This window comes from Solanum lycopersicum, chromosome 11, assembly GCF_036512215.1.
Source record: "Solanum lycopersicum chromosome 11, SLM_r2.1".
NCBI lineage: Eukaryota > Viridiplantae > Streptophyta > Magnoliopsida > Solanales > Solanaceae > Solanum > Solanum lycopersicum.
This window is the reverse complement of record NC_090810.1, coordinates 15,482,342-15,497,850: the sequence shown is the minus strand read 5'-3', so window position 1 is coordinate 15,497,850 and position 15,509 is coordinate 15,482,342. Positions and strand designations below refer to the sequence as shown.

General features: G+C 35.4%; 2 protein-coding genes across 2 annotated transcripts; both read left to right on the top strand.

Moving 5' to 3' along the window:
• The first annotated feature begins 3,459 nt into the window (after positions 1 to 3,459).
• On the top strand, positions 3,460 to 4,401 carry LOC101263373 (uncharacterized). Its single transcript, XM_004250576.2, has one exon. It carries the CDS (start codon positions 3,460 to 3,462, stop codon positions 4,399 to 4,401), a length of 942 nt encoding a protein of 313 aa, XP_004250624.1.
• Positions 4,402 to 4,431: 30 nt separating this feature from the next.
• LOC109118849 (uncharacterized) lies at positions 4,432 to 6,843 on the top strand. The gene is made up of 2 exons (XM_026028034.2): positions 4,432 to 4,779; positions 4,876 to 6,843. Exons 1-2 carry the CDS (start codon positions 4,432 to 4,434, stop codon positions 6,841 to 6,843), a joined length of 2,316 nt encoding a protein of 771 aa, XP_025883819.2.
• The last annotated feature ends 8,666 nt before the right edge of the window (positions 6,844 to 15,509 follow it).

Here is a 15,509-nt window from a genome sequence, read left to right as displayed (position 1 = left end):
ATGGCGACTCCGCTGGGGAATAACTAGAATTCGAGCTTTAAATTTTAATTTATGTATGACTATGACTTATATATTTATGCTTTTGGATATTGTATTTATTTTAACTTAATATGCTAATTGTTTATTTATTTAATGTTTTTAATAATATTTGAATTGCTTCTCTCCCGAACCATTCTAAGTCTTCAATAAAATATGATGGGAATTGCAACTATGCACCCCACTTCTGTCAAGATAGCCAGTGGATCTTCGGTCCATGGTGAAGGATATGTAGTCACACCATTTTAGGATAGGGAGCACCCATGCACAAAGTCGGAAAGCGCTGCTACCGGTACGTTGCTACTCCCTGACTCGAGTAGTCCGCTCGTTTTACAGCAGTCTAGATATCTTACCTTAGTAGAATTGAAACTTTCAGACATGAAATCCTTACTAGGTTCCAATTTATTTGCATTGTTGGATGTAACTTAGCGGAATTTAGCATAGGGGCCTAATTTGACTAAGACAGATATCTATTCGTGAGACCATCATGTGCATTTTTGTGCTACTTGTTGCATCATGTGAAGACTGTAACAAAATGTTGACCGGCTTTAGGATAATCGACTAAAGAAATAAATATCTATTTTCTACCCATTTTCAATTAATGATTCAAAATAAACAAATTAATACACATATATATACATACACACCGAATCCTCAATTTTATTTTTTTACTTTTATTAAAATAATACATAAATAATAAATATAATAATATTAATAATATATGTATATATGTCTTTTAAATAGTACCTATACACCTTCTTTTATTTTTCTTTTTTTTCTTTTCAAAATTGTTCATTCTTTTCAAAACAACCTGAATCAATGATCACTTCAGACATTCCGAATCATTTTTATAAATAATTTCGAATCATAAAATTTTCACAAGTAAAGTTGATTTTAAAAAATTCTGATTTTTTTTTTCAATCAGGTAATCATGAGATCTATGAGGTGTGATAAAAGACCAAGGGATGAACTAGTCGAAATGGTCAATGATCCCCCAAAGTTTATGATCACAGATAAAACCCCCACAATTACTAATGGATTGGTGGAACGATATGCATGAATTTAGGCGGACTGAGATATTCAAACATCTTGGTTTCCTTACAGATATCATGAGATTTAGTCCTGACAGAGGTTTGATCGAGGCTTTGATTCCATTTTGGGACTCCACAAATAATGTGTTTCGATTTAGTGATTTTGAGTTGACGCCTACATTAGAAGAATTGGGTGGTTTCACAGGCTTAGGCCAGGATCTTCGAACTAAAACACTGATAGCCCCTAGGAGTGTCAGCAGAGGTAAATTTTTAGAACAGATGCACATCATCCATACTCATAAGGAATGTGAGTGTTTTGATAATGGGTTGGTTTCTTTGGAATTCTTGTACTCAAGATATGGAAGGAAAGAAGGATTTTCAAGCTATGGGAAGCAACTTAAAAATGGACAACACCTCCCTACTTGGGAAAAACATAGACAAGAAGCATTCATGGTAGCATTCTTGGGAGCTATGGTTTTTCCAAGGAAGGATAAAAAAATTGATATTCGTCTGTCAGGGATAGTCACTGTTATGATAAAGAAAAGAAAATCCACTATATTGCCGATGATGTTGGCTGATATTTATCGTGTTTTGACTAATGTAGAGAGAGGGAGATTTTTTTGAAGGTTGTAGCATTTTATTGCAAATGTGGTTTTTAGAGCACCTATATCGCCATCGTTTTGCGACGGATTTCAAATCTGATTGGACGAATTATATTTTGAGCCACCCAGAAAGGATGAAAAAATTAGGAGACAAATTGCCAAAAGGTGTCAAAGCATAGAGACATTATCTTCTTAAACTGACGGCATCTAAAATTACATGGAACTATCATTGGTTTCCTGCTAGTGAGGTAATTGTTATGTCTTCCTATTGTCCATTCTTCGTTCTGACAGGCCTTCGTGGGTTCCAACCATACATACCCCTCCGAGTTCTACGCCAACTTGGACAAAAACAAATTTTACCTAAAGCCGAGGATTCGCGGAATTTTGTGTGGGAAGTAGCATTTGAAAATCGAGATCGAGAATCAGAAGCTCAAAAGATTTGGGGTGGTAGTTGAACTTTAAGTTCGAAAGCTATGGTTGATGATCGTGTTGAAGGAGAAGTTGACCCCTTATACCTCCATTGGTTCTTTGATCAAACCCCTCTCAAAATAATGCCCGAAGGATCTGCACGAGAAATCATAGATCGAGGAGTGGAAATTGAAGTAAGAATCAAGCAGGCCCGACTCGAGGTGGAAAGAAATTATAGATCTACTTTAGATATCCTAAACAATGACCTAAAAAATGTTAAAGAAGAGTTGGCTCGACGTGATGCAATATTCGAGGAAAGAGTTGCTTTGATTGAAAAAAGGGTTGAAAAGAAGCATCTATCTACTATTCGAACCCTACATGAAGATTTGGGCATTGTCACAGGTGCTATGGAGCAACAGGAGGAAGAATATAAGAAAGAAAAAAGCCTCTTAATACATGCGCAAGATAGGTTACAAAATCAATTAAAAGCCTCTATGGGACGAGAAAGGGACATCGCAAACCGTTTTACATTGTACCAAGCAGAAGTGGCGACCGAAAGAAATCAATGGATGGAAGAGCGTGAAGAATTTCATAACCGGATTGAAGAGCTTCAAGCACATGAAGAGCATCTGAGTGATACAGCTATCACTACCGAAGAATGGTTGCAGAATTGTCATGAGAATATGGAGGAGGCGAAAGGACAAGTGCTTCAGTTGACAAAGAGCTTGATAGATGTTTATGGTGGTCATCTCCATCGAAGTGATGAGAGCCTGGGTCGAGAGGCGCGTGCATTAGCCCCACATCTGCCGAAAGCTTTGTTCAAGATCTACTCTAGCTTAGGGGGCAATTGATGATCAAGAAATGACGGAGATGGATTTTTTATTGTTTTATTATTTTTCCCTCTTTTTAGTTCGTCATTTTTTTTATAAGTACTTTGATATTTTATTTTGGTTATTTTGATTTGAATGGTATTTTCAAGTTAAACAAATTTCGTATTTATTTTTTTTTGAAAGAAATTTATCAATGAACTACGTAATGATCTGATTCATGTTCAAACATGATACGTAGGCAACCTTTAATAGGTTCAATCAAAATGCATTCAAATTATTCAAGTAAGTAAAGTAGGAGACCAAATGACATAAGTAAGTCATCCAAAGCCGGGATGAAACATAAAAGTCTTCCAAAACACATTGTAGACATATGAAAATCTAGGTGCATAACATACAACGTGAATTTAATATCCTCAATATGTTGAATCCTAACACATGTTTCTTTTATATATATATATATATGTGAGAATTTAGAGAGTTTTAAAGGTGGTTGGTTTGTGAGGAGAGCTGACATCTCATCAATATAACACAAGATCAAAAGGGAAAGAAAAGATGACACATAAAGATGGAACAGAGTCCGAAAATGACGACGCACAAACCCAAATGGTTGCGCAAGAATTGGTACCTATAGAAGAGGTGAAAATGTTAAGACAACAGATGACCGAAATGTACGAAGCTTGGATGAATGGGCAAGCTCCTCCACCTTCAATTCAAGAATATTTGAATGTGAATATGCCATTCCCCATCCAAGTCTCAACAAGTGACCCAGTTTATCCACCTGGGTTTGGACCCTACATTAACACATCTAATACTGCCGGAACTTCCTCAGTAAACCCGTTAAAACCATCAATGATGAATAATCCACTTTTCATGCCTACTGTCCAAACTAATACAATTCCTCAACAAACACTGGTACAACAATCCAATGATGACCCTATACTCAAAGATCAATACGGCCAAGGTCATGCCCCTAAATTAACTTTCAATGTTCCTAATCACCACAAATACAGTTCTCCCGTTGAAGTTGAGAAAAACATAAAGAATAAGGAACATGAAGAAATTGCAAGAAAAATGAGGAGTTTGGAACAAAACATAAGGAATATGCAAGGTCTGGGAGGACACAAAAGTGTCTCATTTAAGGACTTGTGCATGTTTCCATATGTTCACTTGCCTCTAGGGTTCAAAACTCCAAAATTTGATAAATATAATGGTCATGGAGATCCAGTGGCTCATTTGAGAAGATTCTGTAATCAGTTGAGAGGAGCCGGAGGAAAAGAAGAACTTCTTATGGCTTACTTTGGAGAGAGTTTAACAGGCGTAGCATCAGAATGGTTTATCGATCAGGACATTTCTCATTGGCACGTTTGGGATGATATGGCACAAGATTTTGTCCAACAATTTCAGTACAATATTGATATTGTTCCCGATCGCAATTCCCTAGCTAATATGAAAAAAAAGCCATCAGAAAGTTTTAGGGAATATGCCATAAGATAGAGGGAGCAGGCGGCTAGAGTCAAGCCGCCGATGAAAGACTATGAGCTAATTGATGTTTTTCTCCAGGCTCAAGAACCTGACTACTTTCATTATCTTCTCGCCGCAATGGGCAAGCCTTTCGCCGAAGCGATTAAGATCGGAGAAATGGTAGAGAATGGCATAAAGTCGGGTAAGATTGTGAGTCAAGCAGCCATTAGAGCTACCACACAAGCAATACAAAGTGGATCCGGTAATTTTATCAATCGAAAAAAGAAGGAGGAAGGGTCCATGGTGGCATCTGAATCAAGAGGTGTTCAAATAGGCATGAACAATCCTTATTGTCAAGTCCAACAAGAAAAATATAATTCTCCTCGGCATTATTACCCGTCCCAATATGCAGTTCTCAATACTCAGGCGTATGTTCGGCCTCCTTCGCGCCAATAATGGCGGGGGCCTACCCCACAAGTTTCTCGCCCACAACAACAAATTTTCCAGGCTCCATATAATCCACGTCCCCGGGCAAACTGTACGAGAGAACAAGGTCAAAAAGAAATTTTTACCCCAATTGGGGAATCGTATACGAGTTTGTTACAAAAACTGATACAATTGAGACTGGTTGAACCTGTCAATCCGTACATTGTCAATCCAAATGCAAGAGGTTTTGATCCGACTGTTATATGCGAGTATCACGCCAACACTCCAGGTCATAGCACAGAGAATTTTTGGACCCTAAAAAGAGTCATTGAGAAGTTAATTGAGGACAAGGTAATCGAGGTACGCAATGAGGAAGCACCGAATGTCACCAATAACCCACTCCCTGCTCATAATAATGAGCGTGTTGTGGGGATGGTTGACATTTTTGAAGATTATGAGCAAACAAGTAGAGCAAAAGTGGAAAGCAAGGTTTTAAGAGAAGAGTCTAGTATGGTTTTAGAACCCATACAAAGGGCACCGATAATTGTTAAAGGTGCACGTTCGAATTCTGGGAACTCGAGGAAGCTAGTGTTGTATGTCCCTGAGTCTATAAAAAGAGGAGACGTACCGTTGAATGGACTAAAATGCTACATTCCTGGTAAATTTTCAACGTTTGATCAAAATAAAAAAGGTATGAAAGATCCAGTTGTGATACAAATTGCAGCACAACTTCCTATCACAAACACCAAGGCCGTTCCGTGGAACTACAAAAAAGTCGTCGTTACTCACAAGGGAAAGGAGATTGTTGAAGAAACAAATGAAACAAGAGGTTTGACTCGTTCCGGAAGATGTTATGCTCCGGAAGAATTAAGGAGGGACAAACAAATCAAAGAAAATCACATGCCGATGAAAAAACCAGTCACTGAGGAAGATGCTGAAGAGTTTCTGAAAAAGATGAAAGCTCAGGATTATTCTGTTATACATCAGTTGAGGAAAACGCCTGCTCAAATCTCTTTATTGTCATTACTCATACATTCTAAAGAACATCGTGAAGTGTTGACCAGAATTTTGAATGAGGCACATATATCAGAAAACATTACGGTAGGTCACTTGGAAAATATGGTCAATCAAATTTTTGAGGTGAATAGAATCACTTTCACTGATGATGAATTGCCCTTGGAAGGATCTGGACATAATAGGGCTCTACATTTAATCGTAAAATGTGAAGAACACTATGTGAAGAGAGTCATGGTTGATGGAGGATCAGGTGTAGACATATGCCCTCTTTCCACTCTGCAGAGTTTAAAAATCAACGCTGATAGAATTCGTACTAACAATGTTTGTGTACGGGCATTTGATGGTGCAAAACGGGATACTCTTGGCGAAATATACTTAATTGTTACAATTGGACCAGCGGAGTTTGGAATCACTTTCCAAGTTATTGACATGGACACGTCTTACAATCTGCTGTTGGGTAGGCCATGGATCCACATGGCAAAAGCTGTGCCATCTACTCTACACCAAGTGGTCAAGTTTGAACATGACAAACAAGAAATCATTGTCCATGGTGAAGATGATCTCCCAATCACCCGAGATCCTTCAATACCATGCATTGAGGCTAAAAGAGGTTGTGAATCCCTCAACTATCAGGCTTTGGAGATAATAACGGTTAATCAGTTCTTAGAAGGAAATCCTATCCTCCAACCTCGTCTGTTTTCTACTTCAGTCATGGTGGTGGCTCAAATGGTACAAAATGGCTATGAGCCCGGAAAGGGGTTAGGTTTGTCGTTGCAAGGAATTGTGAATCCTATCAGTCCAATGGGTAATCAAGATACATTCGGTTTGGGTTTCAATCCAACTAGATTTGATAGTAAATGGGCAAAAGATCGTAAAAGAAATGCTTGGAATCTGTCGAAGCCGATCCCCCATATTGCTCAGTCTTTCATTAAATCTCAAGGTGAACCGTGTCCAGACTTACCAATCCAAAATGATGTGGATGAAATGTGCCAAGGTATCAAGGAAATGTTTTATGAGGTAAATATGACTTAGAGGGGTGAGGGCACTAGTCATATGTATGTGCAGTTTATCGGCCCGAATGTCCAACTTAATAACTGGAAAGCCACTCCTCTCCCTACAAAAAAGGAGTCATGGCAGTTTTGTTTTGCTGTTTTTTTTATTTTATTTTCTTGGATTATTCTCAGGGTTGTAATTCAAACATTCTAGTTTGTTTCGCTTTATTGTTAACCCTTCTATCCTTTCCCATTCAATGCAATAAAGTTCTAGTCATCTTCTATGCTCCTACTCTTTCTAATATTTGCCATCATATTTTCATTTCAGTTACGTTAACTTTAATAATATGACATGCATGCGGAGTTTACAATTAGATCCTAAAAAGTTGTCTGATCTCATAAGAATGAATCCTAAGTCTAAGGAATATGATGAAGATGAAGCTGATGAAGAAATTAAAAGGGGTTTGGATCAATTTGAAAATAAGCCTAAACCTAATTTAGGTGAAACAGAGGTGTTTAATTTGGGAACTCCCGAAGAAGTGAAAGAAATAAAGATAAGCATTCATGTCGATCGAACTATTCGAGACGACATAATTCAAGTTTTAATTGAATACAAAGATGTCTTCGCTTGGTCATATGATGACATGCCTAGGTTAAGTGCTGATTTGGTAGTTCACAAACTTCCCATACATCCTGATTTTCCACCTGTCCAGCAAAAGCAGAGAAAATTTAAGGCAGATATGAGCGATAAAATCAAAGAGGAAATCATGAAACAACTGAATGCAAAAGTGATCAGGGTCATCCAATACACTACTTGGTTGGCTAATGTTGTGCCAGTACCAAAAAAGGATGGAAAGATCAGAGTTTGTGTTGATTATCGAGATTTAAACAAAGCAAGTCCAAAAGACAATTTTCCACTACCCAACATTCATATCTTGGTTGACAATTGTGCTAAACACGAGATTCAATCTTTTGTGGACTGCTACGCCGGATATCACCAAATTCTCATGGATGAAAAAGACGCTGAAAAAACTGCTTTCACTACCCCGTGGGGTACATATTGTTATAGGGTCATGCCATTTGGTCTAAAAAATGCAGGGGCAACCTACATGAGAGTTATGACTACAATATTCCATGAAATGATGCATAAAGAAGTTGAGGTGTATGTCGATGATGTCATCATTAAGTCTAGGACGCAAATTGACCATGTGCGTGATCTAAGAAAATTTTTTGAAAGATTGAGAAAGTACAATCTCAAGCTTAATCCGGCTAAATGTGCATTTGGAGTTCCATCTGGCAAGCTTTTGGGTTTTATAGTTAGCCGAAGAGGCATTGAATTAGACCCCTCCAAGATAAAGTCCATTCGAGAATTACCACCTACAAAAACCAGAACTGAAGTCATGAGTTTTCTGGGAAGGTTAAACTATATCAGCCGATTCATCGCTCAACTCACTACTACATGCGAGCCGATATTCAAGTTATTGAAAAAAGATGCTGCTATTAAATGGACAAGTGAGTGTCAAAATGCTTTTGACAAGATCAAGGAATATTTAGCAAATCCTCCGGTACTGGTCCCCCTAGAGCCTGGTAGGCCTTTGTTTTTATACCTCTCGGTAACGGATAATTCTTTTGGTTGCGTTCTAGGACAACATGACGTCACAGGGAAAAAGGAACAAGCCATCTATTACTTGAGCAAAAAGTTCACATCCTATGAGGCAAAGTACACTCTATTAGAAAAAACATGTTGTGCTTTAACTTGGGTCGCCCAAAAATTGAAGCACTATTTTTTGTCCCACACCACTTACCTCATATCTCGAATGGATCCTCTGAAATATATTTTTCAAAAAGCCATGCCGACGGGTAGGTTGGCAAAATGGCAGATTTTGCTTACCGAATTTGATTTTGCGTATGTTACTCGCACCGCCATGAAAACACAAGCGTTGGCCGATCATCTGGCAGAGAATCCGATTGATGATGAATACGAACCCTTAAAGACATACTTCCCTGATGAAGAGATCAACTCTATTGAGGAAGAAATTCCTGATAATGACCCCGTATGGAAATTATATTTTGATGGGGCTGTCAACAAAAACGAAGTGGGCATTGGGGCAGTTCTTATCTCACCAAGCGATTGTCATTATCCTTCCACAGCACGACTTCGATTCTTTTCTACCAACAACACAACAGAATATGAAGCTTGCATCATGGGTTTGAATATGGCAATAAATCTGGATGTACATGAGCTCTTAGTCTTAGGGGATTCCGACTTGCTCATTCGACAAGCTCGAGGCGAATGGGAAACTCGAGACATTAAGCTCATACCGTACAAACAATGTTTAGAAGATCTCATCAAAAAGTTCAAGTCCATTGAATTTAGATATATTCCCAGGTTTCACAATGAGTTGGCTGATGCTTTGGCCACCCTAGCATCGATGCTTCCATACCCAGGTAATACATACATTGACCCGTTCGAAATCCAAGTTAGGGATCAACATGGTTATTGCAATATAATTGCGGTAGAGGCAGATGGTCAGCCTTGGTATCACGACATCAAACAATTTATAAAAGCTAGAGAATATCCATTGCATGCTGATAGAGATAAAAAAAAGAACTATTAGGCGACTCGCCAATGGGTTCCTCTTAAGTGGCGATATCTTATATAAAAGGACTCCGGATTTGAATTTATTACGATGTGTGAATAATCAAGAAGCGGAAACAATTATGAACGAGGTACACTCAGGGGTATGTGGCCCACACATGAATGGTTACGTCTTAGCAAAAAAAATTATTCGGGCAGGGTACTATTGGTTGACCATGGAGCGAGATTGCTTCCAATTTGTTCGCAAGTGCCATCAGTGCCAAATTCATAGCGACTTGATTCACTCACCCCCTTTAGAGTTGCATCCTATGTCTGCTCCATGGCCTTTTGTTACATGGGGAATAGACGTTATTGGGCCAATAGAGCCAAAAGCATCTAATGGTCATCGGTTTATTTTAGTTGCCATCGATTACTTTACCAAATGGGTAGAAGCTGTCACATTCAAATCAGTTACCAAGAAAGCGGTGGTGGACTTCATTCATTCCAACATCATATGTCGTTTTGGCATACCAAAAATAATTATTACAGACAATGCAATGAATCTCAACAGTCACTTGATGAAGGAAGTTTGTGAGCAATTTAAAATTGTTCATCGCCATTCAACCCCTTATCGTCCCAAAGCAAATGGGGCTGTTGAAGCTGCGAATAAGAACATCAAGAAGATTCTTAGAAAAATGGTGCAAGGATCTAGACAGTGGCATGAGAAATTACCCTTCGCTCTCATGGGATATCGCACGACTATTCGTACGTTAGTCGGTGCAACTCCTTACTTATTGGTTTATGGAACTGAGGCTGTCATACCCGCAGAAGTTGAAATCCCTTCACTTCGAACCATTGTTGAAGCAGAAATCGAGGATACAGAATGGGTTAAATCGAGGTTAGAACAATTAGCACTGATAGAAGAAAAACGATTGACATCAATTTGTTTTGGTCAATTATATCAGCAGAGGATGGCTCGGGCATATAATAAGAAAGTACGCCCAAGGAATTTTGAAATAGGTCAACTTGTTGTGAAACGTATCCTTCCCCACCAAGACGAGGCCAAGGGAAAGTTTGCTCCAAATTGGCAAGGACCTTATGTTATTAAGCAAGTGCTATCCAAAGGAGCTTTGCAATTGGCGGATATGGAGGGAAAGGCAATTGACACAGTTGTCAATGCAGATTCGGTCAAGACATACTACATTTAGCACTCCTTCTCATTTTTATGATGAGAAGATAAAAATGTATCCTCTTTTATCAAAAACACCACTGGTCTGGTGCCTTTTTTTAAAGAAAAAAAGAAAAAAAGAAAAAAACGAAAAAAAAGAGAAAAAAAATAAATAAAAAATTAAAAAAAAATTAAAAAAAAACAAAAAAAAATTAAAAAAAATGAAAAGTTCATTGAACTACGTTTGACCTGATTCCTAAAAGGATACGTAGGCAGCCCTTCATTAGGGTTCAGTTTAATCACTCAATAAAAAGATAATCATGTTCTTCAGTTCTCTAAAGGTAGAGACATTATGTTGGCGAACTATGGAGAAAATGAAGAAGAGAGTGTTGTGAAAACCCTTTACGGGCACTATAAGATGGTGGTTTGGTGAAAAATCATGAAAGGTGTTACTGATCGAATGATGACATTTTGTCTGGACATGAGCGCAATCATGATAAAAGTCAAGCTTAGACTGAAAGGTGCAACATTGTTTCCTGAGATTCAAACAACTCGAAAAGATCAAACGTCTAGTCCAATTACATGTCATGTTTCAAAGTTTTCACGTACTTTCAGATAAGATTCTTTTCACTCATTTAAACATTTTCTTATTTATCTTCTACTTCTAAAGACACAATTTTTCCTTCATAACCCTTTCATTCGTGTCATATCTGCTTGTGTTTCTTTGATTTTTTTTTCTTTCTCAGCATCAACTCGTGTCAAGTGAGAAAATAAAATAAAATCGGCAAAATTGACTACGGTATTTCCAGTTGAATGTTGGGAACATGCACCATATTGGCTAGGGCTGTGAACCTATCGAGAAAATAAATACCATAAATCGATACCGAGTGAAAATATATAAAGCAAAAGAGTCGCTTGGGAACGAATGAACCACACAACATGCACAAAATGGTGATGAGTTAGAATGTCCATGAAAAGTGTTTCAAGGAAAGATAACGACTGTTTTTAAAACATCTACAAGATATTCGCACAATCATCAGTGGGATGAATCTTCCAAACGGGGCGGATCCAGAAGTCAAGCTTTACAAGATATTCAAAGTCACGAACCAACCACCATGTAGGAAAGTTAACAATACATTTCTTTGACTTAAAATAGGTATAAGGTAGAATCATGTAAATAGTTTGGGAGAGACAAACGCCGCGATAGTAAGTTCTTTAATCTTTACTTTCCATATAATATGCGTGATAAAATAATAATAACAATAAAGATGATTTTTTTATTGAATCTGGGGCATTTTATTTTATTTTAGTTTGTTCAATGAACAAATAAAAATAAAATAAAATAACGATAATATTAATAATGATAATAATATAAGTGAAAAGAAGAAATATATATATATATATATATATATATATATATATATATATATATATATATATATATATAAATCATGTCTTCACAGGGCACAATAACCCCTATCATTTTTTATGTTTTCACATGGCACAATAACTCATGGTTGCATATAGGGCACAATAACCCCTATCATTATTTTTTTTTCTTCACGGGGCACAATAACCCCTGGATTGCATATAGGGCACAATAACCCCTATCATTTTTTATGTTTTCACATGGCACAATAACCCATGGTTGCATATAGGGCACAATAACCCCTATCATTATTTTTTTTCTTCACAGGGCACAATAGCCCCTGGATTGCATATAGGGCACAATAACCCCTATCATTTTTTTCTTCACAGGGCACAATAACCCCTGGATTGCATATAGGGCACAATAACCCCTATCATTTTTTTTCTTTACAGGGCACAATAACCCCTGGATTGCATATAGGGCACAATAACCCCTATCATTTTTTTTCTTCACAGGGCATAATAACCCCTGGATTGCATATAGGGCACAATAACCCCTATCATTTTTTCTTCACAGGGCACAATAACCCCTGGATTGCATATAGGGCACAATAACCCCTATCATTTTTTCTTCACAGGGCACAATAACCCCTGAATTGCATATAGGGCACAATAACCCCTATCATTTTTTATGTTTTCACATGGCACAATAACCCATGGTTGCATATAGGGCACAATAACCCCTATCATCATTTTTATGTCTTCACAGGGCACAATAACCCCTGGATTGCATATAGGGCACAATAACCCCTATCATTTTTCTTCACAGGGCACAATAACCCCTGGATTGCATATAGGGCACAATAACCCCTATCATTTTTTCTTCACAGGGCACAATAACCCCTGGATTGCATATAGGGCACAATAACCCCTATCATTTTTTCTTCACAGGGCACAATAACCCCTGGATTGCATATAGGGCACAATAACCCCTATCATTTTTTATGTTTCCACATGGCACAATAACCCATGGTTGCATATAGGGTACAATAACCCCTATCATCATTTTTATGTCTTCATAGAGCACAATAACCCCTATTTTATTTTTCATGTTTTCACAGGGCAAAATAACCCCTGATTGCAATTTGGGTACAAAACTCCTTTTTGTCTTATTTTTTTTACATTCTGTAATAGGTTGTAAAAACATTATTTTTTTTTTAATTATTAGTATAGACTTTCATAGCTTTCATCAATAACTCACAAAATTTTCTAGTGCAAACTAGGTAGAAAATTTTGTTTTGTGTGCAGATTTCTACATAGTACACAAATTGGCAGTTCAAAAATAATAGAATTCATCTTTTCAAGAAAATAAGTTTTCAAGAATATCATGCGGAAGAACGTCAGTAGCTGAAGTCAAGTCATGAAGTTTCAAGTCTTAAACTCAGAAGTCCAGAGCAAAGTTCGGAATAGATGAACCTACCCAAAGAGGGTGAAGCGATATTTGAGAATCCAAAATGAAGACTTAGCACTATCGAAATAGAAAGGATTTCATATCTTTCCTTCTGCATGTTTTTTTTATGTAATAGCTGGAGCTACGAACCGGAATCTCGACAAAACCTCACTCGACTACCTAACTCATTGGAACTACGCCTGACTCCTTATCATTTCAACATAGGACAGGTAGTTTTTAAAAGTTAGGACACAGTCAAACCTCTTCTCTACTATAAATTTTTCGCATAAATATTTTAGTAAAAATTAGTCACATTGTTCACGTCTTTGCATGAAAACTCTTCATGTTTTCAAGCAAAGAGGGGCATACTATGAACACCTAATTTTTTACCAAAATATAAAGAGTCAAACACCAATTTTTTTTTTAAAAAAAGGGTTATATTTAAAATAAAATAAAATAATAATAATAAATTGTAAATTAATAAAACTAATAAGATCAATTATAGTTTAATAATAAAAAAAAATTGATAAATAGAAGTTGGAAATTTAAGTTATTTGTTAATTATCTAGTTTAAAAATAATAATAATATAGAAAATATTATGAAAATGTATAGAAAAAGAAAAGAAAAGAGGAGTCCTAAAGATTTCAAATTTGTTTACCTTATCCTAATTATTCCCAACTTTCTAACTTATTTTACTAAAAAGTCTCATCCCAATTTTGATTTTTTTTTTACTTCTTTTGGACGTTCCTTTTTTATTTTTTTTAAACATTTTTTTTGTTAATTTTCTATTGTTATTATTTATTTATTTTAAATCATTATCTCAACCCCAATTCCCTCAACAATATTTCAAACTAAATCCTAATCCAACTCTATTACTATCCTTTTAATTAGCATCAAACTCTCAGCCAAATTATTATAAAAACACATATACAGAGATATAGAGAGAAAAACAGAAATACAGAGAGAAAGATATAGAGCAAACACAAAGAGAAGAAAAGTGAGTCATTCTTTTGAGAATTAGGTCAGAGTTAGAGTTTTTTTGTAGTGTTCCAAATTCGTGGCTCAAATCAGTAGATCATAGAAGTTAGTTTTCGTGATATCCATCTTCACAGCGAGGTAATTCTAAACTCTCGCATTATTTAAATGTAATATTGTATGAAGATTTGAATCTAATAATATGAAGTTCTTTAAATAGTATGTATTATTATATAATATCAATTCGTAATGCATGTGTTATGATTTTTTTTTTTCTAGTGTTAATCTGCTAACAAAAATAATATAAAATAAAAAATGTATTATACATTATTTTATTTTTTTGCATTATTATTAGTGTCTGTTATTTTTTTTTTGATGAAATTTATATTAAAATTTATTTTGTGATATTTAATAGAAAATATTTTTTTCTGGAGCCTAGTTTTTCACTAAAAAAAAACAAATAAATAAATTTATAAACTTGTTAGATTAGGATATATAAATAATTGGTAAATTTTTTATTTATGTAGAACTGTAATTTCATCTAGAGATTCATGGTAAAATAAGGATAATTACTATTAATAATTATAATAAATTTTTTTTGAGAAATTGTATAAAGAGAACAAAAGAGTGAAAAATAAAAAAATAAAAACAAAAAAGCCTAAAACATAAAAGAAAAAAAAAACAATGAATAAAAAATATAACAGAATTTGAAAAAAAAAAACAGAAACAGAAAATAAAAAAAAATAAAAATAAAAAGAGGAAAGGAGAATGAAAAATAAAAAATAAAAAAAATAAAACTAATAAAATAAAAAGTAGAAACTAAAAAAAAATACGTAAAATAAAAAAGAAGTAACAAAAACCACGAGAATAAAAAAAAAGAAAAGAACGTAAAAGAAAAAGAGTAACAAAAATTATTTTAAAAAAAAAGAGTAGAAGACAAATTAAAAATAAAAAATAAATAAAACAGAAAGTTAATAAAAAATAAAATAAAAGAAATAACAGAAACTTATATATATATAAAAAGAAACAGAAAGTAATAAGAGAAAGAAAAAAAAGCGTGAAAATCAAAAGAAAAAAAGAAGAAGAAGAGAAAAGTAGAATGAAAAATAAAAAAATAAAATATAAAACTAATAAAAACTAAAAGTAGATATAAAAAAAATGAAGAA